The 23,457-nt window shown below is 35.7% G+C and overlaps 2 protein-coding genes across 4 annotated transcripts; both read left to right on the top strand.

Annotated features, from left to right (window-relative positions):
- The first annotated feature begins 1,182 nt into the window (after nt 1-1,182).
- LOC107613627 (Leucine-rich repeat (LRR) family protein) lies at nt 1,183-8,456 on the top strand. Of its 2 annotated transcripts, none has more exons than XM_088496236.1 (21): nt 1,183-1,720; nt 1,804-1,867; nt 2,015-2,151; nt 2,778-2,864; nt 2,984-3,059; nt 3,485-3,559; nt 3,667-3,736; nt 3,847-3,924; nt 4,010-4,070; nt 4,201-4,279; nt 4,468-4,558; nt 4,697-4,757; nt 4,836-4,903; nt 4,987-5,057; nt 5,479-5,616; nt 6,064-6,168; nt 6,579-6,703; nt 6,829-6,925; nt 7,019-7,093; nt 7,421-7,476; nt 8,141-8,456. In XM_088496236.1, exons 1-21 carry the CDS (start codon nt 1,656-1,658, stop codon nt 8,214-8,216), a joined length of 1,755 nt encoding a protein of 584 aa, XP_088352362.1. In that variant the 5' UTR covers nt 1,183-1,655; the 3' UTR covers nt 8,217-8,456. The 2 variants fall into 2 exon arrangements, with proteins under 2 accessions (XP_088352362.1, XP_088352363.1); XM_088496237.1 differs by having other exon boundaries at nt 1,184-1,720; nt 4,468-4,563; nt 4,702-4,757.
- A 7,445-nt stretch (nt 8,457-15,901) lies between these two features.
- Nucleotides 15,902-21,631, top strand: LOC107613715 (Transcription factor TFIIIC, tau55-related protein). 2 transcript variants are annotated; one of them, XM_016315834.3, is made up of 6 exons: nt 15,902-16,277; nt 17,088-17,234; nt 17,340-17,463; nt 18,404-18,454; nt 18,811-18,862; nt 21,183-21,631. In XM_016315834.3, the coding sequence occupies exons 3-6, from the start codon at nt 17,344-17,346 to the stop codon at nt 21,368-21,370; spliced, it is 411 nt and encodes a 136-aa protein (XP_016171320.1). In that variant the 5' UTR covers nt 15,902-16,277; nt 17,088-17,234; nt 17,340-17,343; the 3' UTR covers nt 21,371-21,631. The 2 variants fall into 2 exon arrangements, with proteins under 2 accessions (XP_016171320.1, XP_020964782.1); XM_021109123.2 differs by having other exon boundaries at nt 15,937-16,236; nt 21,183-21,506.
- Nucleotides 21,632-23,457: the final 1,826 nt, after the last annotated feature.

Genomic DNA, 23,457 nt, shown 5'->3' with positions numbered 1-23,457 from the left:
ATTAAAATACCACAACTCACCGAACCAAAAATCCTTCATGCAAAGAACCAAAATAAAAAAGGCTACCGAACCGTAAAATATTCATATGGTTAATAAATAATGATCAGCTTTCAATCAATAAAAATACTATTACAGTAGTATGGATTATCAAAGTGAAAGAGTTGTCTCTAATGTGAATTGTTCTAAACAAAACACATTCAATACATCAACAACCACAAGCATGTGTATGTTAAACAAGTCAATTAAAATGTTACAACCCACCGAACCGAAAATTCTTCATACACAGAACCAAAATAAAAAAGGCTATCGAACCGAAAAATGTTCATGTAGTTAATAAATGATGATCAACTTTTAATCAACAAGAATACTATTATAGTAGTATGGATTATCAAAGTGAAAAAGTTGTCTCTAATGTCAATTGTACTAAACAAGAGTCATTCAATACATCAACAACAACAAGCATGTATATCTTAATCAAGTTAATTAATATGCCACAACCCACCAAACCGAAAATCCTTCATGCACAGAACAAAAATCACAAAGGCCACCGAACCGAAAAACGTTCATGTGGTTAATAAATTATTATCAATTTTCAATCAACAAGAATAGTGTTCTTCAATAAAAAATAAGTACTAAAGATAGTAACAGAGCTCTAATTAAACTATCCAAACCAATAAAAACAAACATCTATATCTTAAAGCCCTAGTTATACTGTAAAAATCATTTACAATAGTTCAATCCACTAAACGAAGCAAATCAAATCAGTAAAACTAAAATGAAACTAGGCGAAATGCAACATTGCAAGATTTTAAATGAACAGTAGTTTTCTCATTCCTTTTGTAGTCTTTGTTGCTGTTTTCGTTTGTTTCTGGTTGTTGCTTGCTAAAAATTCTTTCGATTCGTTTGCAGTAGTGGTTTCCACAAAGAATGTTATTGAAGTTTGAGTGATGTTCAGAGAGATTCGAAGAGAGCGAGTGTTTTGGTGTATTAGTTTCGTATTAAAGATGTAACGTTCGTTCATAATGAAGCGCGAATAGAAAAACAAGACGTTTTTTATATCTGACGCGTGTTTCTCAGTCTCTATTTAATGCGCTTGAATTAACATAAATTTGGACCAACTTGGTTATATAATTATATGGATGATTTATCATGGTAGCCCAACGAATAATAAATGAGGCTCCAATTTAATCTACCATTAGACTTGCTCCATCTCCAGCTTTTCTGCACGTCCATGAAAACAAATGTTAAAAAAAAATATTTTATAAAATACACTAATATTACTTAACTCATTTTTAATGAGCCATTAATTTGGTCCGATTGATCACCGGTTTGATTTTAATAACTGTTATTTCAATTTTAATTATAATTACTTTGTAGTTTGAAATTTCGGAATTTAGTAAAGTAGAGTGAAGAGCGAAGAGTGCATCTTGTTTGTAGCAGCAGGATGGTGATGGTTACGGACTTACGGTGACGGTGACGGTGACGGTGATGGTGTGGTGATGGTGATGGTGATGGTGAAGGTGAAGCTGACTAGCTGAGTAATGAGTAGCGAGCAGTGACTGTGAAACCGTCGATATCACTCTTCAACCTAACATATAATATAATCCTTTTATTTTTATGTGCGATCGGATCTGAAGCATTGGATAGGATCATTAATGGATCGGGTTCTGAGGGCGGCGCGTGCCTCCGGTTCCCTCAACCTCTCAAATCGCAACCTCCGGTAATTAACTCACTCACTCACTCACTCCATTTCCCAATTCTATCCATTCATTTATTCATTCATTGATTTCGCGATTATTGCAGACACGTTCCCGATGAGGTGTATCGCAATCTCGACGGCCTCGGCGGCGACGACAAGTGGTGGGAGGTAGCACCACTAACACCTCTCTCTCTCTCTCTCTCTCTCTCTCTCTCTCTCTCTCTCTCTCTCTCTCTCTCTCTCTCTCTCTCATTGGATTGTGAATGAAGCTTTTCAATCTGTTTTATACATTGTTCTTATTGTTTTATGTTACAGGCTGTGGAGCTTCAGAAGCTGATTTTGGCTCACAATAGCATTGAGTCTTTGAAGGATGATATTCGCAACTTGCCTTGCCTTGCTGTCTTGAATCTTAGCCACAACAGGCTTTCTGAGCTCCCGGCTGCTATCGGAGAGTGAGTTCTTACAAATCTCTTCATTTCTTAGTTATCTGCGAGGAAATCTCTTGCCATATTTACTTTACCTTGAATAGTGTTTTAGTTTATATGGGCATTAAATCAATTTAGTTGATTCGGCCGACGATTTGGTGGTTGATCAGTAAATATGTAGCTCATATGGAATCTCATGACTTAAGTGATTTATTACTCTGAATGTTCTTCTTTACATGTCATTGTCACGGGATCAAGTAGTGCATGAAATAATCCAAAATGGATCCAAGGAGGTATTGGAAGGTGATAGTGATAGATATCAGTTGAACAGGGGATACTTCATTGTGGCACTTTGTTTTGAGGTTTTGACATGGAACATTTTTGAAAGTTTAAGTAAATATCTATTATTAGATTAGACTGTATGGCTGTTTCACCTAATATTTTTTAATTTAAAATTCTGTATGCTTAATCATAAATACAATGTACACATAGAGTGATAGTATTGAATATTTAATTACAGTTATTCCATATGTAACAAGACTTACTCCTAGAGTAGGTGAATACCTTCTCTTTAGTTGTTTTTGGTTATTAAGATCGTTGCAAGCATGTGCAATTTTCAAGTTCCAAACTTGTCTGTTGTTTCTGATTGACAGGCTGCCTCAGTTGAAGTTGTTGGATGTTTCATTCAATTTGATATCTAAAATACCAGAGGAAATTGGCTCAGCAACATCACTTGTTAAGTACGTTGTGTTCATTTTCCTTATGCAGAAATGAAAGTGTTCACATCCTGTGATTCTCCTTTGTAATTGATCTACCTTTGTTACAAGAATCAGTAATGTTTTTGTATGATTCTTTTTAGGCTTGATTGTTCAAACAATCAGCTCAAGGAACTTCCAAGCTCACTTGGCAGATGCTTAGAATTGTCCGACCTAAAGGTAATTCTCATGTTGCTAATTGCTGAAACTAAATGTGGATCTAAGTTGGATGGTTAGGTTATGCTACTTAGGTCCAACATGAAAGATGGATTGCCTAAATTATGGTTATTGTGAATTCAAACTTGGAATATTGTTGCCTTAATCTTTCTTGATGTTTATAATCGGACTTTGTTTCTGTGAGTGCATGTTTGTGTGTATTGAATTTTAAAAGCATTCATTGACTGTTAACAATGAAAAAACCATGAGATTTCTGTACATGCTGTAATTTAAAGAGTTAAGAACAGTATGGTATTTTGGGGTGTATGATTGAAGATGGAACTTTTAACGTAGTAACAACAGCAGTGCATTAATCTGCCAAAGTTAGTGCAATTTTGGCATCCACATGCTCTTTGATGACATGGAGTTTATGATACTCTTCTTTCCAGGGATCAAACAATCTTATTGCAAGCTTGCCAGAAGATTTAGCAAATTGTTCCAAATTGTCCAAGCTAGATATGGAGGTAGGCACTAGTATAACAAATTTGGTGTATTAAATGACAACAAAAATTTTGAGAGGTTAAGGTTTTATTAACCAGTGCCTTCATTATAACGTCTTTCTTATCACCAGGGAAACAAGTTAACAGAGATATCTGAAAATCTCTTTTCATCATGGACCATGCTTACTGAATTCAATGCATGTAGGGCTTTTCTTCTCTAAATACACACATATGCTGCTTTGCTATCAATTTATTATTTTTATTCCTACATGTCAACTCACCAATTTTTTCCATTGTTACCACTACTGCAGCAAAAAACTTGTTGAATGGCATACCAGACAGCATTGGAGGCCTTTCACGTCTAATTCGTCTTGATCTCCACCAGAACAGTGAGCTCTTTGAACAAAGGGTCAATGGTTTTCTGTTTCTCCTTTCTTCATCTTGTCTTAAATCTAGCGTGTCTGTGTTGTGCAGGAATCTCATCAATCCCTTCATCAATCATGGGTTGTCATTCACTTGCCGAGATTTATTTGGGGTCAAATTCTAACCTATTAATATGCAAGTCTTCATATTATTAAAAGCATGCTGAGCACTTGGTTTTCTTCTGCTCAAAACTTCTGCATGTCTGATACACATTGTGCTTTCCTTTTCCAAACCTTATTTAGGAATAACAACCTTTCTACAGTACCTATGGAGATTGGAGCACTTTCTCATCTAGGGACTTTAGATCTTCACTCTAATCAGGTAGCTAGGATTGAAAGGGTATTTTGTAGTTACATTATAATTTATTACGTTAGATGAGGGCTCCTATGTTCATATAATTTTCTTGAAAAAATAGCAATAACTAGCACATGCTATAATTGTTTTTTTTTTCATTTCCTTCTCCCTTTTAGATTGCTAACTTAAAAACCTACTATTTTTCGCAATTGCAGCTGAAGGAGTATCCAGTAGAGGCATGCAAATTGAATCTTCTTGTGTTAAATCTTTCAAACAATTCACTGAGTGGGTTACCCGCTGAAATTGGTAAGGTCAGCAAGTTTTGGTATTTTAATAACCTCCTTTCAGCATGATGCTGTTTGGCTATTTCTATGTTGAAGTGTTAGAGACAGAAATAATCTAACATGAAATAAATGAAATAAATGCTTGGTCTTTTCTGTTTAGGTAAGATGACCACCTTGAGGAAACTTTTGCTTACTGGAAATCCTTTGCGGACTCTCCGAAGGTACAGAAAAAGGATTGGTGCTTTGTATAGTCAGTATATGTTTTTTAAATTGTTTTCAACTATTTCTTTTTCTCACAGCTCATTAGTCAATGGACCTACACAAGCATTACTCAAATATCTCCGAAGTAGACTTTCTGAAGCTGAAGGTATGTTAAACTGTTAAACGCATATAACTTATGCTTGAACCTGAAACTTATCATACTTATAATACTTTGAAATTATTATCTAGATTCTGGAGCAGTAATCACAGAAAAAGATGAAGTAATTGCAATGGCTACCCGGCTGTCTGTCACTTCAAAGGTGTTGCATCTTTTGTAAAGGAAAAGATATATATATATATATATATATATATATATATATATATAAACAGCATACAATTACCATTGTCAGCACTCAGTAGCCATATATGATTAATTGCACAAAAGCGAAACAATTCGAGTAAAATTTGATTTGACTGGTGTATCAATTTAAGATTTTGTTTAGGACAAAATTAACACAATTGATTATGTTATACATCCATTATATAACATCTAAGTTGATTACTAAGTGACTATAACAACCGGTTCATTTTGAAGTTATCATGTTGATACTTGCCTGAGATTGATATTCTTAAAATTACTGCAGACACTTCTGTTATATAGTGTTTTTAGTTTTAGTAAAATTTATTTTTCTAGAAAGGAACGTTGTTAACAATTCCAGTTATGTTTTTAAATTGTGTCAGGAATTTTCAATGGAAGGACTGGGGTTGAATTCAGTTCCACCAGAAGTATGGGAATCAGGGGAAGTCATGAAACTTGACCTTTCCAAAAACTCCATCCAGGAGTTGCCTGTTGAGCTTTCTTCTTGTGTATCCCTCCAGGTTAACTTTTTCTTCTGTTTGTATTTCTTGTAAGATGTTGCTTTGAGATTCTGGGTTAGCATGTTGTTTGAGTCATGATGTGATTGAATAAAGTGCTTTTGGAATAAACACCATAGTAAGTCATAAGAAAGAGATATGTGTTCATGGCAATATATATATATATGTGTGTGTGTGTGTGTGACAAAGGACCCCTTCACTTACAACCAGCAAAGGACACATGACTTTGAAGTTTGAAGAAGAAAAGCTTATGAGCTATGTTAATTTTCTATAAAAGCAAGTAATCAACCACAGCTAGGAGCTTTATTTTCTTAGTGATGCGTTTTGGCTTTTTGCTAATTAATTTTTGATGAATTGGAGCTGGGAAAGAGTAATTACTGGTTACAAATTGCATTAAAGCAGATTTGAAATTTTCATACTAATTCATATGTATACTTTTGTTCTTTTCAGACATTGATTTTATCTAAGAATCAAATTAAAGACTGGCCAGGTTCAATTCTTAAGTCACTTTCTAGTTTGTCATGTCTGAAGCTGGACAACAATCCTCTGAGGCAGGTAATGACTAATGATTTGGGAGCTTTTCTCTTCTTTTATCCCGTGAAATGAATAATGATATCAACATGTGTATATAACCATTGCAAAAAGTAATGCCTTATAAATTATTAAGATGGTTTTTCCAATAGAAAAAGTGTGTATAAATAATTTTGTTTCTCACTGGTGGCAATTACTATTTTGGTATTCTGCATTTCTCTGCCTACAGATAAGATAAATTAGAAAGTAAGACAGTATATGTTTTTGTTCCTTTATAGTTGGTCATTTCCAAGTTAATGTTTTTCTCTGGTATTAAACTGTGTCGGTGACCTGCTGTATGTAAAATAAACTTTTGTGTGCATATGATTTATCCTGTGTTTAAAATTCCAATTAGAAGAGTAATATCCTGACCCAAGTCTGCAATTTGATTATAGATACCATCAGATGGTTTTGAAGCGGTGCCTATGCTTCAGATCCTGGATCTCAGTGGTAATGCAGCTTCATTAGTTGATGGACCTTCATTTTCTTGTTTGACACACCTTAAAGAGCTTTACATGAGGTTGGTTATTTGAATCTTATGATTTGCATTAGATCAATTAGACTATCATATGTACATAATTTCACTTTCAAATAACTTTATATTTTTGGGATCTTATGATTAACTTTCACACCACAAAATAACAGGAGAATGCAGCTCGGTGAGTTCCCATCAGATATACTGAAGTTGCATCAACTACAGATCCTTGATTTGAAACAGAATTCCCTTCAGTCAATTCCTGTGGTATTTTTTTTCTCTCTCCATAGAGAACAAGAAGCAGGCGTTTCTAATTTCTATGCATATCATTTATTTTTTCATTTTCCCCCTTTCTTTCAGGGGATAAAAGATCTCACTTCTCTCAAGGAGCTTGATTTATCTGATAACAACATCTCAGCCCTTCCACCTGAGTTGGTGAGAAACAAATACTGGATCTTGCTGGTTTTTCATTTAGTTGACTTAATTTCATATCTTTATTGCAACTGTAGTAGTTCATTCACACAACTGAAAACTGAGGAATTTCTTGAAACCTGAATGTTGGGCATGTAAAACTAATAGCCAGAAAAGATAAGATAAATACAGAAACAACCATGCTTTTCATCTCTGGGTGGTATGACTGGTGTCTGCTATATTGTAACATAAAAAAATGAAAATAAATATATCATTTTGAACATCAGCATTTGTGAAACTCATGGCTTGTCCACAATTCATTACATTATTTTGGGAAATTGATTTGATCAGGGTTTGCTGGAGCCAAGCCTTCAAGCATTGAGACTTGATGGGAATCCACTCAGAAGGTAACTTTCTTGTAGCCCAACCTTTTTCATATGCTTTCACAAAATATAGATTTTTTTTGTTTTCACAATTTTCAAGATTCTATAAATGATTTTCACATCTTTTTATGTAATTGACTGTTGAATGCATAGTGGTTTACTCGAAAAATCACTGTCAAGAAGTATGATACTCCTTAAGCGGATGGAGCTTCAATGACAAATTTTATTATGCTTTTATATGGTTTGAAAGATTAGATTTTACTTGACCAAATTTACTTCTTCATAAGGCAGAAAAATGCCATGCGTTCTAGAAAAGCAGACAGGCGAGGAGGAGATATAGAATGCGTTAAATCCAAATTGAATCAGTAACCTTGATTAATGAAATGTTTAAGATCTTTTCTCTTTTTCTTTTTTAAAATGTGATTTTTGGTCTCTCAAACGGGACAGCAACGGTTGGCCAGTGGCCACTCTGATTAATAACATGCCAAAGGAAAAAGATAAAAGAAGAGGAAGAAGTTAATAATATGAATGAGTTAGCTTGATCATTTATTTAGCAGCCTAGAAGATGTCAGATAAGTTACCCAGTGAAAGAAAGGAACAAAGCATATAATTATCCAGTTATACTTGTGTATTATTAATGTATGGTAGATCATATCCTGTATTAATAAATTTTCTGAACTTGTTTCAGCATTCGGAGGACTGTCTTGGATAAAGGAACTAAAGCTGTTCTGAATTATTTGAAGGACAAACTACCGGAGCAATAATTTTATTATTTAATTTATTTTTGGTTTTGAGTGTGCTTCTACCTTTGGGGCCTTTTTCCGGCCAGGGTATGTTTGTTGTATAACTCGTAAAAGTAATTTATATCTGTGTTCGACTTTATTTTTGTGGGAGGAAAAAGTTGTAGAATAGTTGACTTTTGTTGTAAAATAAATACTGCAGTTTGTGCCATATGAGCTTACAGTTAATTCGTTACATTTAAATTACGTTTCTTGTTCTTAAAAGAATTTGTTAAACCAAAAATTAGAGAGAAAAAAAAAATCAATCCTACAAGTATTTATTAATTATTATTCATTCCTATAAGTAGTTATTTCTCTAACTATTATCCTAATGTATTTTTTAATATATGATAATATAAATACATGAGATATATTCCTTTGTCAAAGCATATAGTAAGATAAAATATAAGATAATGAAATACTTTCATATAATAAAATATAAAGACTTTTTGACACCTAGCATCTAAATGATGCCAATATATTTGCCCTATAAAATAAAGTATAGGATTAGACAAATTAACTTTTAATAAAACAAAGAAATAAATGAGTTAATTTTCTCTTAAATTTTAGATAATTTAATTCCATTATCGTACTATTATTAGAATACTAGAGACTAATTTATCATTATTTTAAAAATATTAAGTACAGATCTGTTTTTTATTTTATATTTGATAATTAATTAATTATTGATATATTGTTGTCAATTTATGATTTCAGGTGTGTTCCATAGTTGTCAGAATTGGATCCACCTAGCTGGTTGGACCGAAAAATTAGTAAATTGGTTACAGGACCGATCTGAGAATTGGATTGATCTGGTCGAACCGAAAAATTGGTAAATTAGTTATTGGACCGATCTGAGGAATTGGAGAAGGAAAAAAACTGGCATAAACCGGTTTGATTCGGCCAGTTCTAGTAAAGAACGTCAAACTGGCGGGTGTCCGGACCGGTCAAGAATTTTTTTTAAAACCTTCCATTAAAACCACGTCGTTTTATACTTAAAAATAAAAAAACTCTAGTTCTAGCTCAAAGGACGGATTTTTTATTTAAATTAATTAATTAATTATAATAATTATCAAAATAAACAATTTAAAAAATATTTATCGAAATAAATATTCCTCTTATTTCATTTACACGGTAAACGAAATAATTTTACATGTATCTCATCTACAGTAAACGAGATAAGACAGGTGGACGTAGAACTTGTATATCTCGTTAACAGATTATTTCGTTTACACTGATTTTTTCTTTAAAAAAAATTTGAAAATAATAAAAAATATTAATATTATCAATAATTTAAATTTTTAACATGTAATTAGTACATAAAAAAGTTAGTAGAAGAGATTAAAATGAATATGTTTGATCAATTGGTACTCAAAAAGATTGATGGAATAGTAAGAAGAGAATAAAAACAGTTATCTCTCACATTATTTCCTACTATATGAGAAATAATCGTTTCAATTCTCTCCCCACTATCCATCAATATCTCTTAACAATTAACAAACGAATATTTTTATTTTTCAAATTCAAATCAATCCAATTGAGTCATAATTTAAATTTAGTTTGACCGTTATTATTATATATAATTTTATTCGTGAATAATTGAAATATATAGGATTTTTATTTTTTAATAAGAGACTCGAACCCGTAACCTCTTAATTGAGTATGGGGAGACTATGCCATTTGAGCTATTATTCATTGGCTTCAAAAATTTGGAAAGATAGGAGACTCAAACTCACAACCTCTTAATTGAGTATGGGGAGTCTATGCCATTTGAGCTATTACTCATTGGCAATGTTGTTTTGGGTTATAACAAAATAAAGGACGAAAGCAAATTTAAACAATAGGGTAAAAAATCCAAATGAGCCAAGGGTAGCTCATTATTACCCAAATCCGCCAAATCAAATTTTGATACATCAATCCACCAGAACACATTTTTATATAATTCGAATCAAGTAGATTCGAAATAGGTTTGCATGTAGTTCGAATTGATTCAATTCGAATTACTCCTAAGGACTCCTCCAACGTAGTTCGAATCAATTAGATTCAAATTAGGCATGCAAGGTTCGAATTTAATCAATTCGAATTACTAGTATCACCAGCGTACAGAGGTAGTTCGAATCTTGTTGATTCGAATTAGTATGGTTTGCTAACTATGTGTAATTCGAATTGATATGATTCGAATTATATATATATGGTGCGAAAGAAGTTGATTCGAATTACTATGAAGCAGATGTCTATATATATGATATGTACGTGAGTTGCTTTCAATAGAGGGATCAGATGGCTAGTGAGGATAGTTTTCTAGTGTTGGTTCACCACAGAGGATCGATTAAGAGAAAAACTCGATCCGGTGTGAAGTTCACCGATAAGGATCCTCTCTGTATTATTGTGAGGCCTACCACGAGCTACGATGACCTTGTTAGTGCTGTACTGCTGAAGCTTGGTCTGGATGGTCTGAAAAGGGTTAAGAAGTTTTTCTATCGCATTCCAACAACGGTGCTCCAAGATACCGTGAAGTATGACTGTTTCACGATCGGGAGTGATGAGGACTTGCAGGTCATGTATCATTGTCGCCGGCAGTTTCCCGAGGTCAGGACGCCGGAGCTGTTGGCAAAGTTGGTTGATGTGGTATCCAGTTCGGGGGGTTCGAACCGGAATACTCACACTTTAGCCACGGTGGCCAGTTCTAGTTCCAGACCTGCCGTTGCTTCTTCGTCTGTCCCTGTGTACGAGCCACCGACGCAGCCTGTGGCCTCCCCTTCGTTCGCTGCTGACCTTAGGGGCAATGTCGGCGACGAGGTTGGTACAGGGGAACATCTTCCGACCTCATTACATTGTGCTACACCGGCCGGTGTTAGAGATGGATTTCTTGATGATCCAGATGACGATGATGTTGAGCCAGATCTGATTGCCGATGACAGTGGTGACGACCTTGGAGCGACTGACCTGAGAGGGGCCGCAGGTGGATCTAGTTCTGGCACACGGCAGTACCCACCCCATTTTTCTTCATTGGACCTGGATGCCATAAGGCATGATGGGCTTCCTGGGCAAGGCGCTGGATTTGGCGCTAGAGATGCAGACGGGTCTGCTGGTATGACAGAGTTCCAGGTTGGTCAGCAGTTCCAGGATAGAGATGAGGCCCTGTTGAGTGTGAAGACTTACAGCATCTGTCGAGGGGTACAGTACAAGGTAATTGAGTCTGACTATCGCCGGTATGTGGGAAAGTGTTCTGAGTTTAGGAACGGGTGCACATGGTTGATTCGGTTGAGTCTCCGGCAACGTAAGGGCATCTGGGAAGTGAAAAGGTACAACAGACCGCATACGTGTCTCGCCACCTCTATCTCCAGCGACCATAGGAGTTTGGATTATCATGTCATATCGACATTCATTATGCCAATGGTGAGGGCTGATGCATCCGTCAACATCAAGGTCCTCCAAAATGCCACGACCGCCCACTTCGGATTCAGGCCTACCTACAGGAGGGTATGGATGGCGAAGCAGAAGGCTGTTGCCGTGATCTATGGTGATTGGGATGAGTCGTACAACGAGCTTCCTAGGTGGGTGTTAAGAGTCCAGTTGACCATGCCTGGTTCAGTTGCAGTCATTCGGACATGCCCTGTTCGAGTTGGGGGCAGCTCAACGAGTCTCAAGCTTATTTTCACAGGCTGTTCTGGACGTTCCCACCTTGTATTGAGGCATTCCGTCATTGTAAGCCGTTGGTAAATATTGACGGCACTCATCTATATGGCAAGTATGGGGGAACGTTGCTTGTCGCAATTGCACAGGATGGGAACTCCAACATACTGCCCGTGGCATTTGCACCTGTCGAGGGTGAGAATGCTGAGTCGTGGTCCTTCTTTCTATCTCACCTCCGTGAGCACGTGACACCGCAGCCAGGTCTGCTAGTTATCTCGGACAGGCATAACGGCATCAAGGCCGCCCTTGAGTCTCCTGATGGGGGATGGCTACCTCCGGCTGCATACCGTGCATTCTGTATTCGACACGTAGCAGCTAATTTCGCCCTCACCTTCAAGGGTAAAGATGCTCGTAGGCTTCTTGTGAACGCCGCATATGCGAAGACCGAAGTGGAGTTCGATTACTGGTTTGACATTCTGCGCTCTGAGAACCCGGCGATGTGTGAGTGGGCGAACAGGATTGAGTATTCGTTGTGGACACAGTATTGTGACGAGGGGCGCAGATTCGGTCACATGACGACCAACATCTCTGAGTGTGTGAATTCAATCCTGAAGGGTGTCAGGAACCTCCTTGTGTGCTCGCTGGTGAAGGCCACATACGGCAGGTTGGCTGAACTATTCGTCCGCAAGGGGAGGGAGGCACAGGCCCAGCTGGGTACCGGACAACAATTCAGTCAATACCTGGTAAAGTGTATCGAGGCAAATCTAAAAATGGCTAGGTGCTTCATAGTGACTGTATACGACAGAGATAACTCGGAGTACACTCTGCGTCGCCTCAACCGGAATAGGAGTACCTCTCGGATCCCCCAAGTAAGTATCAGGTGACAAGAACCTCTTTCCATACTGATGCCACCAGGCCAAGAACTCATGTGAGGGTCCCGGGTCATCGACAACATCGAACCGTAACACGTGATCTGTACGTGTCTCCCAGTGAAGATGCCACTCCTGTAAATGGGACGGGAACCAACGGTCACCACCTCTCCCGTCCTTCGACATCAAGAAGTCGATGTTCAAGGCGGGATGTGGTGGTGGCTGTACGCCGCCAAACTGCGGTAACACTCTATCAACCTGATGCCACTCAACCACCGCAAAATATATCAGGGACGTCACACACCGCCATAACATCGTATGCTGAGGCTCCAAGACCTCCGGGTGGACAACCTGGAGGACGTCGGGTGTGCTGTAGGGCATCCATATGAACTGAAAAAAGGAATTCAAATCCATTTGACAAATTTGTTAAACCATATAAACTGAAAGAAGCATGAAATACACATATGAGCTTAGCTTACTTACATCCCGAGCCTGTAACAAGTCGATCCTCAGCCGAGCGATCTGCACCCGAGGTCCCTTCTCGCTAATCCAGGATTGTATCCTGACCACCTGAATGGGGAATTATACATAGTATTGCATTCATGAATGATTCTAACAGGTATAAATTTGCATGCGAAATTGAAAAAACATATAATAAGGATAACTAGTGCAATAAGATAGTGGTACCTAGAGGCAAGGGACCAGCTAAACGCATCGTAGCCAGCAGGCCTAAACCAGGAAACCGCCAGAAGATCCAAGACTGAAGTAACTGTAACGGCCCAGCTAACTTCACGACATGTCTGTTGGCCACTCGGCACATGCACCGATACAACCATGCTAGTGCCGCCGACCCCCAGCTATAGCCACCTATCTCCTCTAGCCGAGCCACAAACGGTAACCACCTGATGTGAATACGATTGCCGGACTTGTCGGCAAACAGCTGGGTGCCCAACAACATCATGATGTACGCACGGGCAAAGCGCCTGACCGTCTCCTCATCTGCCCCCTCGGGGCACTCTCCAAAGGTCTTCTGGAACCAGGTGCAGTTCACTGCAAACTTCTGTATCTGGTTCGCGGGAGGTAACACACCGAGCAACTCATAGAACCACTGCCAAGCTGGCCTGCCACCCTCTATGTATACGTGGAAGTCTGTCAGGCAACCACTGACGTAACGTCCATCTACCGGCAGGCCCAACTGATACGCGACGTCCTGAAGTGTGATGGTGCACTCTCCGAACGGCATGTGAAACGTGTGCGTCTCCGGACGCCACCGCTCCACGAAGGCACTCACGAGGGGCTCGTCCAGTCTGAACCATCTGTCGTTCAGTCTCGCAAGATGGTATAGTCCGGCCATCTGCAAGTACGGAACGTACCTCTCATCAAGTCGCATACCCTGCTGCCACCGCATGCTCGATATGCAACGCCGGGGCTGCGCATTAAATGAACCGCATAATTAGAACAACTGACAATACGACTAACTGATAAAATTCATGACGTAACCAAGTAACCAAAATAAATGCAACGAGAGATAAATCAGTCCACAACGAGTATAGCAAACAAATTTGCTAACATAGACCGCATCTAAATTCAACAGGATGATGTAAATTCTACTGAACCGCTAGCAAAACCGCAATCAAAACCGCAAACTCAAACCGAATCCACGATATTAGAAAAAGAACCACATGCAAATACACTTAATAAAACTACGGGCAAAAACAACTCACTAAACCACTCATTAAACCACGGCCATATCCACTTACAAAAACCACGGCCAAATTCACTTACAAAAACTACGGGAAAATCCACTTACATAAACCGCATGGCTAACAACAAATCCAAAACCACTAACATAAACCGCAAATAAAACCGCCTTTAAAACCACTATCAAAAACCACCTAATAAACCGATTTACAATACCACTAACATATACGAATATAATAAACCATCATAGTAAACCGCTAACCTCGTCGTTGATCACCCCGGCTATATGAGCAACTCCATCCAGTCGATACAGCCTTCCCGGATCGTCCCCCATCGCCTAAGTATGCCGCTGCAGACTTTCTCGAGCAGGTTTTGGGACGCTTTCTCTAGGATTTTGTGGGGTCTCAGTTTGGAAAACTGATTCGAATGAACTAGGTTCGAACTCCTTTTATAGGGAATTCACCTGTAATTCAAATCAATAAGGTTCGAATTACCTATTGGGACGAAATGTGTGTAATTCGAATTAATACAATTCGAATTACTATGAGTTGCAAGATGAGAGTAATTCGAATTGAATTGATTCGAACCTTGCATGCCTAATTCGAATCTAATTGATTCGAACTACGTTGGAGGAGTCCTTAAGGGTAATTCGAATTGAATCAATTCGAACTACTTGCAAACCTATTTCGAATCTACTTGATTCGAATTATATAAAAATGTGTTCTGATAGATTGATGTATCAAAATTTGATTTGGCGGATTTGGGTAATAATGAGCTCCCCTTGGCTCATTTGGATTTTTTACCCTAAACAATATGACTTTTAACATCGTTTTGCGGAGTACTCAAGATATTAATATTTATTTGGTTTAATTACTTTATTAATATTTATAATTTTATTAAAATTTTTTATATTTTTTTGAGTAGTAATTGATTAAATATATTTATTTTAAAAAATATAAATTAAATTATAATCTAATTGGATTGATTTAAATTTGAAAAATAAAAATAATCGTTTGTCAATTGTTAGGAGATATTGATGAGATAGTGGGAAGAGAATAGAAACTGTTATCTCTCACGTGAATAGTAGGAGATAACGTGAGAGATAACGTTTCCATTCTCTTTCCACTATCCCATCAACTTTTTTGAGTATCAATTGATCAAATATATCTATTTTAATTTCTTTTATAAACTTTTTTATGTACTAATTGCATGCTAAAAATTTGGATTATTGATAATATTAATATTTTTTATTATTTTTAATTTTTTTTAAAAAAATACATATATCTCGTTTACATTCTCGTTTACAATGTAAACGAGATAACTATACACCGTAAACGAAATACATACAAAATTATCTCCTTTAAGAATATTTATTTCAGTAAATATTTTTTAAATTATTTATTTCGGTAATTATTATAATTAATTTATTTATTTAAATAAAAAATTCCTCAAAGGACCCCAATCCCATCTCCCCTCACTTTCTCCGAAGTCTGAAGTTCACTCCAGAGGCAGAGCCTCTCCCTCTCACTCCCTCACACTCACAAATCTGCCACTGCCCACCGCTACCGTACGGTTGCTTCCACGTCGCCGGCTCCTCTGCGTCTCGTCCCGGCTCCTGTGCATCTTCGGCACTTCATCGTCGCCTGCGTCTGTGGCTCGCCTTCACTGTGTCGTCTAGTCTCCTTGCTCCTGTGCCGCTGTGCGTCTCTTGTCGCTGTCCCCGTCGTCGTCGCGTCCTCATCCTGCGGGGATCGCGTCTTTTCTGCCTCCCCTCGCTAGTCTCTGCACCGCCGAGCTTGGTCTCCCTCTTCTCCCCCCGCATTCTGCCTTCACATAATCAGTTAACCTATTTTTTAATTAGTTATTCAGTTATTGGATTATAATCTGTTGATTTCTTGCTGTTTTTACATGATTATGGTGAATTGAGCTGCTGTTTCTATAGTGTTGGTGCTGCTTTTGTATTGTTCTGTGAATTTATATTGTTGGATAGTGGATAGGCTCTATGAATTGAGTTGCTGTTTTTATAGTGTTGATGCTGTTCTATTTGTTACTGCCCTCTTCTCTGCCCGCGTTCTGCCTTCTTGTCATCAAGTATGTTTTCTAATTTTTCTTTAGTTATTCAGTGGTTGGATTAAAATTTGATTAACTGAGTAAGTGATTAACTGATTCAGTTGATTCTTGATTGTTGTTGATTATATTTTATTGATTATAATTTGTTAATTCTTGGCAGATTATTCAAATTTTTGTTTTACGATGTAATATATGTAGGTTTAGTGGTGGATTGATGTTTTTTCTGATTATTGGTGTTTAGGGTTGATTTTGTTGCTGTGCTATATTGTTCCTGTGAATTTATATTGTTGGATAAGGGATAGGTTCTGTGAAAGAGCTGCTGTTTTGATATTGTTGCTGTGAATTTATATTGCTGTTCTGTATTGTTGCTGTTCTATATTGTTGTTTTTCTATATTGAGACTTGTTAAAGTGCTAGTGAAAGATATGTATTTTAAATTTTAATTTTAAGTTTTTGATTATTTTATATTTTTTTATATATATGAAACCGAGTCAACCGGTTCAACCATGACTCACCGGTTAAACCAGTGACCTAGTAGCCTGACTGGTTTGGTTCTGACAACTATGGTGTGTTCTGTTAAGGTGATGAGCATGCACTCCAAGGTCATTCTAATGGTGTTGGGAACAACCCCAATCCTTAGGGCGCACACGTGCAGTAGCTAGAGCCACACCCACACCCACACTGTCTTTGTTCTCCGTTGACCGGCAGCGCCAACGTCGTCTTCTCCAGTGAGCCTCAATTTTATTTGTTTTACCTTTGTCTCTCTCTTTTCCCCCTAATCTTTTAAGTTTAGCTTTTTTTTTTTTTTTTTTTTTTCTCTCTTCTGCGAACAGGAATATGGAGGCAAATATGACAACACCCCATGATGGTGAGGATGAAGAAGAGTATGTTTTGCTTGACTTGGATGCTGTCTCTAACATAGTTAACATTCCACCAAATGCTAAATATATTCTCACTGTAAGTTCTCAAATATAAGAACACATAATTTTTCAACTTTTGTCTTGTAAATTATGCCCTAACATGGTTATTATCTTCCTTCAAATGTTGTGTTGCCATATAGCATACACCATGTAAGCTTTCCAGGCATTTTTGGTTTTGTTCCATTAGTGTAGAAAAGATTTATAACTCAGGGCTAGCTATCTTACCCATCAAGGTGCATACAAACTAGCAAGGAATTATTCATATTCAACGGGGGATACTGCTGTCGTGGACAAAGAAAATTGTATTTAGTTCCCATCAATATAGTATATTCTAAATTTTGGTCTCCACAATATTTAGTCAGGTTTTGATCCAAAATTTTATGGGGAAATGATAATTCCACTCCCATTTTTTATAATATGACTCCATATAAGATTTTTTTAAATTATATGTTGCATGAATTTTGTAGAAAAAGCAGTGGCATTATCAAAATTGGAGTGGCAATATCCATTCTGAATTTTAGGATATTCAGTTTTTGGCTCAATTGCCCTATTATTATAGTAAGTGGGATATTTTCAAAAATAAAAAGAGATTCCTATAATATTGTAAGGATTAACCAGAGATTCTAATGTTTTTAACTACGGATAGTGATGAGTGATCAATACTTAAAATAATGGGGACCCAATCACCCAAAACTGAATATTTTTTCAGAAACATTGGATCAAAAGCAAACTAAACATTTTCTAGGGACTAAAGCTTGAATTCACTTCATTTTCGGAGTAAAAAATATATTTAATGCATCAGCTAAATAAGCACCTAATTTCTAGTTTCATTATGATGCTTTCTTCTCTTTTCTTTCCCTCCTACTCACTTTGTCTTTGTTCATGTAATTAATTTTTCCTATGTAAGTCATCTTCTTGATCCTTTATAATATGTTGACATTGTATAGTATGCTTATATTTTTTTCTGTTAATTTTAGGGCCTTGATACATCAAACCCCGTATTGATCATTGATGACAAGTTGAAGCTGGTAACTTCTCTCTGCTTTTAAATTTTCCAGGTCCTTTAGAAGATTAGTATTTGGAACTTTGGGGATAAGTGATATTTTGATGCTCTCATTTGAATCTGATGATGCTATTTAGAGGTAGTTTATCAAGCCTATCCATGTGTTTAGACCATTAGATGTACAAGTCTTTAGTGCTTGATATAGGCTGATGCTGTTAATTTATTTTTCTTTTGGAATTTAGAAAATTCCGCTGGTAAAACCATCACTTCCCTTTGTTTTTCCCACCCTTCAATACTGTGGTTGTTTACTTTTGAGCCTTTGGAGTTGATAATAACCATCTTAAGGTTTGTTATGTTAATTGATGTTTGTTATACTTACAGATTGGGGAGTATGAAGAAACAATCGGCACATGTATAGCCTTCACAGAACAAGGTAAGCTACTTCATGTGTGCGGACTGCAGATTACTTTTGACTAGGGGTGGCAAAACGTGGTTGGTCTGTCAGAGTGACTTTTTTTTTTGGAGCTGTTACAAATTTTGAGCTGGCAAAAATTTGACCATGTTTGACCCCCAGGTTGAAGTTAGGTTGGGACATGTCACATGATAACCCTCGGGTTGAAATAGTAAAAAATAGGTTAAGTTGTTGGTATTACAAGGAAGAAAATGACAAAAAACTGAGAAGGTTCACCTCTCTCCTATCCTTCCTGTCATCTTCTCCTTCCTCTTTGCTTCGTGTCTTTGCTTCACTGTCATGGTCTGCTTTGTTGCTGCCATGGTCTCTTCTTCCCCGTGCTCAGCTCTGCTTTGCTATATGCTCTGTGCTCTCTGGTTTGGCCTCTACTTCAAGTAAATCATTTTTTTATTCAGTAAATTCTGTCACTCAAAGTTGATGTTAATTGATATTAGTGATATACATGCTAATGCAGATCAATGAAAAAGTAGTATTAGTGCTTTCATTTATCTTTTTTTAAATAATCATTTGTTGTTTGATATTACAGTAACTTGCTGTTTCAAAAAAAGATAGTTATGAGAGTGGAATTCGGTCACTAGTCTCCTTAATAATTATATTGCTAATAAGGTTCAGGACCTGGTAAAAAAAGTGTAAAACCCTTACCTCTTATTGCTGATTTTTTTTTTTTTTTTTTTTTTTTTGTAAAAAAAAAAAAAACTAAAACCGGTGTTAGGAAGGATAGGATAAAGAGGGCGAGGTACAATGCTTGTAAGATAAAAGTATAAGATTATGGAGGAAATGATAATGTACATGTAAGGAAAGATAAAGTCCCCTAAGATAGATCAATTAATCTCGGTGAGATTTGTGCTACTGCCATAATTAGGCATGACTTGCCATTCAACATTGTTATGAGATGATTAGAAAGTGGATTAGTTTGAATCCTGATGAATATATGCATATTTCTATGAATACTGCAAAGTCTGACAACTCAACGTGTATGAGGAGGCATCTGGGAAAAGCTCAAAATTTTGGTATTTAGGTTCCAATCCAAATCAAGCATAATGAATAGTAAACCCAATGTATCCGTTAGTAGTACAAGCTGTCCATAAATAAAAAATAAGACAAATCCTGTCAAGAATACTAGCAAGGTATTTTTCTCCTTCTCCTTCTCCCTCTCCCTCATATAAAATTATGAATCTTCATCACATCAGACTTAGCAGTATTCCAATAAATATCTATAACATCAAGATTGAAATAACTAATCCACTTCCTAATCATCACATATTCAACAATGTTGAATGGAAAGTCATGCCTAATTATTTATGGCAGCAGTATAAATCTTGTGGGAGATTATTTGATCTATCTTGTGGGACTTTAACTTTTCTTGCATGGCTATTATCATCTGACCAACATCTTCAAACCTAATTTTCTTACTTAACATGTCTGAGTAATGATGTTCTATATGATTTTCTCAATAATCTTATACTCTATCTTACAAGCATTACGCCTAGACCTGTCTACCGCATCCTTTCCAACATCAATTTTAGTTAAAATAACTTTCAGCAATCAGAGGTAAAGGTCGTAGACTTTTTTTTTCCCTTTTTTACCAAGGTTTTTCAGTAGCAATGCAGTTATTAAGGAGATTAGTGATCAAATTCCGTTTTCCACAAATATCTTTTGGAACAAAAAGTTACTGCAATATCAAACAGAAAATTATAAAAGCAAGCACTAATAATATATTTTCATTGATCTTCAACAGAATGCACATAACCAACACTAATTTATCATCAAGTTTGAGTGACATTTTTTTTTCAAAAAAAAAAAAAAAATCATGTACCTGAAGAAGCATAGGCTGAACTAGAGAGCACAAAGCAGAGCATGGAGACAAAGAGACCATGACTGGAGAAGTAGAGATCGAAGGTGAAGCAAGGACAAGAAGCAGAGCATAGGATTTTGAAGCAAACAGTAAGGAAAGGATGGAGGCGAATCATTCACTTTTTTGGCTTTTCTAATATCAAATTTTTTGGCATGTTAGAAGATGGTAGCATCTGTCATTTCTGTAATATTTTCAGTACATGACTTGCTATACCGGTGCTACTTCTAGTGTCTCAAGCAGGCTAAAATTGAAGCTTCCGAGGAACATATCATCATGGATAAATTGTTAAAACTTACATGTTGCCAGAAGAATAACTAACCTTTAATCACTCTATAATGATGCCTCTTGCAGTTATTTAAGACACTCACTTATTTCATTTTCTTCTCACTCGACAGAAGTTTTATGATTAAACATATCTTTGTGCAGATAACCCCGTGGTTCATGAAGAATCTGGACCATCTGATGCGAACCTTTTCTCTGCAACAAGAATAATCGATTCAAATCAGCCTCCAACAAAGGAAGTGAAACCTCTATGCCAGCTTCATAAGGTTCTCAAGTTTAAAGTCTCACCTGATTCTGAAATTCAAAGTGCAACAACTAAGGATGCCAAATGAATTTAAATCGTATTGCAATATTCAGTTTCCCTATCATTTTCTCATATCTACAAAGATTATTAAACTGGTTGAATTAATGGCAGTTGCATGTAATTGGGAGAACAAAAAGAAAAAAAATGGTGAGGTTTGTATTGCACTGTACAGTACTACAGTAGTAGGCTTTAGAAGCCTTTGATTTCCTCCTAGATATGTACAAAAGAAGTTTTAAAAAAAAATTAGTGTACTCTTTAATTTAATTCGATTAATGGGTGGTTTGGTAAATTTTTTGCTTTTCAAAAAATAACTTATTGAACCTAGTTGTAGTATCCTAAACTTTTTTAAAACTACAGTATTTATATTTGATAAAGAGTAAAGTATTGTTTTTGTCCCCAACGTTTGGGGTAAGTCTTAAAGTTGTTCCTAACATTTCAATCGTCCTATTTAAGTCTCAAAAGTTTCAAAACTGACTCAATGTTATCCCGCCATTAGGAATCCGTTAACAGAATTGACGGCGAGACAAAATTGAGATGATTTTAAAACATTAGGTCCTTAAATAGGACGAAAACGTTAGGAACAAAAATGATACATAGAAATAAATTTTAATTTTATCTTTCAATAATATCAATTTTTTACTATACATAGTATTCAATTATTTTTTAATCACATCTAAGTAAATTATACTTAATCATATTATTTTCATTTTAAATAAATTAATTTTTTTATAATTTTCCTCTTAAAGATTTTTATGAAATGTTTGTAAAATGACTAGTATATAAACTTGCAGAAAAGAAAAAAAATAATATACATACAATAAAATATAAATTATACATTTTGTCTCTAATGTATCAAAATTTTTTAAAATTATAAAAAAATAAATTTATTTAAAATGAAAGTAATGTGATTAAGTGTAATTTATTTAGATGCAATTAAAAAATAATTGAACACTATGTGGAGTAAAAAATTAATATTATTGAAAGATAAAATTAAATTAAAATTTATTTTATGTATTATTTTTGTCCCTAACGTTTTCGTCTTATTTAAGTCCTTAACGTTTCAAAATCGTCTCAATTTTGTTCCGCCGTCAATTCTGTTAACGGATTCCTAACGGCAGGACAACATTGAGTCAATTTTGAAACGTTAGGGACTTAAATAGGACGATTGAAACGTTAGGGATAACTTTGGGACTTACCCCAAACGTTGGGGACAAAAATGATACTTTACTCTTTGATAAATTAAATTAAAAATAATTTTCAATAAATATAAACAATAACAATTGTGTTTTATAAAATTATTTTTAAAATTAAAAAAATTATAATAAACATAAATAAAAAAATTTATATATTTATTAATATATAAGATTATATTAAATCTTTTAATTTTAATAAGTACAAATACTTTTTAAAAAGTATTTTTTTAGGTACTTTTAAACATTCTTAATTTTCAAAAAGTACAAATATAAGATTTTTTTTAGTACAAATATAAGATTTTTTTTGTCAAACATAAAATAAGGTTTTATATTTATTCTTAAAAAATTTACCAAAGTAAATCTAAGAATTGTCCTATCAACCAAATACTTTGATGTGGGTTCAATTTATTGAATTGGATTATTTGAAAAATTGTATTATTTTCTACCTTTTTTTTTTCTTTTTTCTTTTTTTTTTTTAAAAAACACACATCAAGTTAGTACACTTTTCTACCATTATATAGGATGGAGATCCATTTTATTTGACTTATCCCGTACAATTGAATGATTTGCCTTACATTTATCACCTGCCAAATATCTTCTGTTGCCAAGCAAACTAGCCTGGTTTCAAAGAGGGAAGTTTTTATGGTGGAGAAAGTATTTTTTGGTCCTTCAAAAGACTTGGATACGTTTTCAATTGTGAAAAAATTAGGAATTGTTTTAAAATTTTGCAATTCAGCATTAAGATTCATTTGTTGGTGATGTGGCGTAGAAATTATTATGTTAAGAGAAATTTAAATTGCGTGACCTCGAACAGTGAATTAAATGAAACCAAAAATGTAGTGAAGAAAAGAACTTGCTAGTTGCCACACTCACATGACTAAGACTGCATATGGATCGGATAATATCTGCATATATGCAGTAA

This window comes from Arachis ipaensis, chromosome B8 (genome assembly GCF_059453495.1).
Source record: "Arachis ipaensis isolate K30076 ecotype BB chromosome B8, ASM5945349v1, whole genome shotgun sequence".
Taxonomy (NCBI): domain Eukaryota; kingdom Viridiplantae; phylum Streptophyta; class Magnoliopsida; order Fabales; family Fabaceae; genus Arachis; species Arachis ipaensis.
This window is presented reverse-complemented; position numbering and strand designations above follow the sequence as displayed.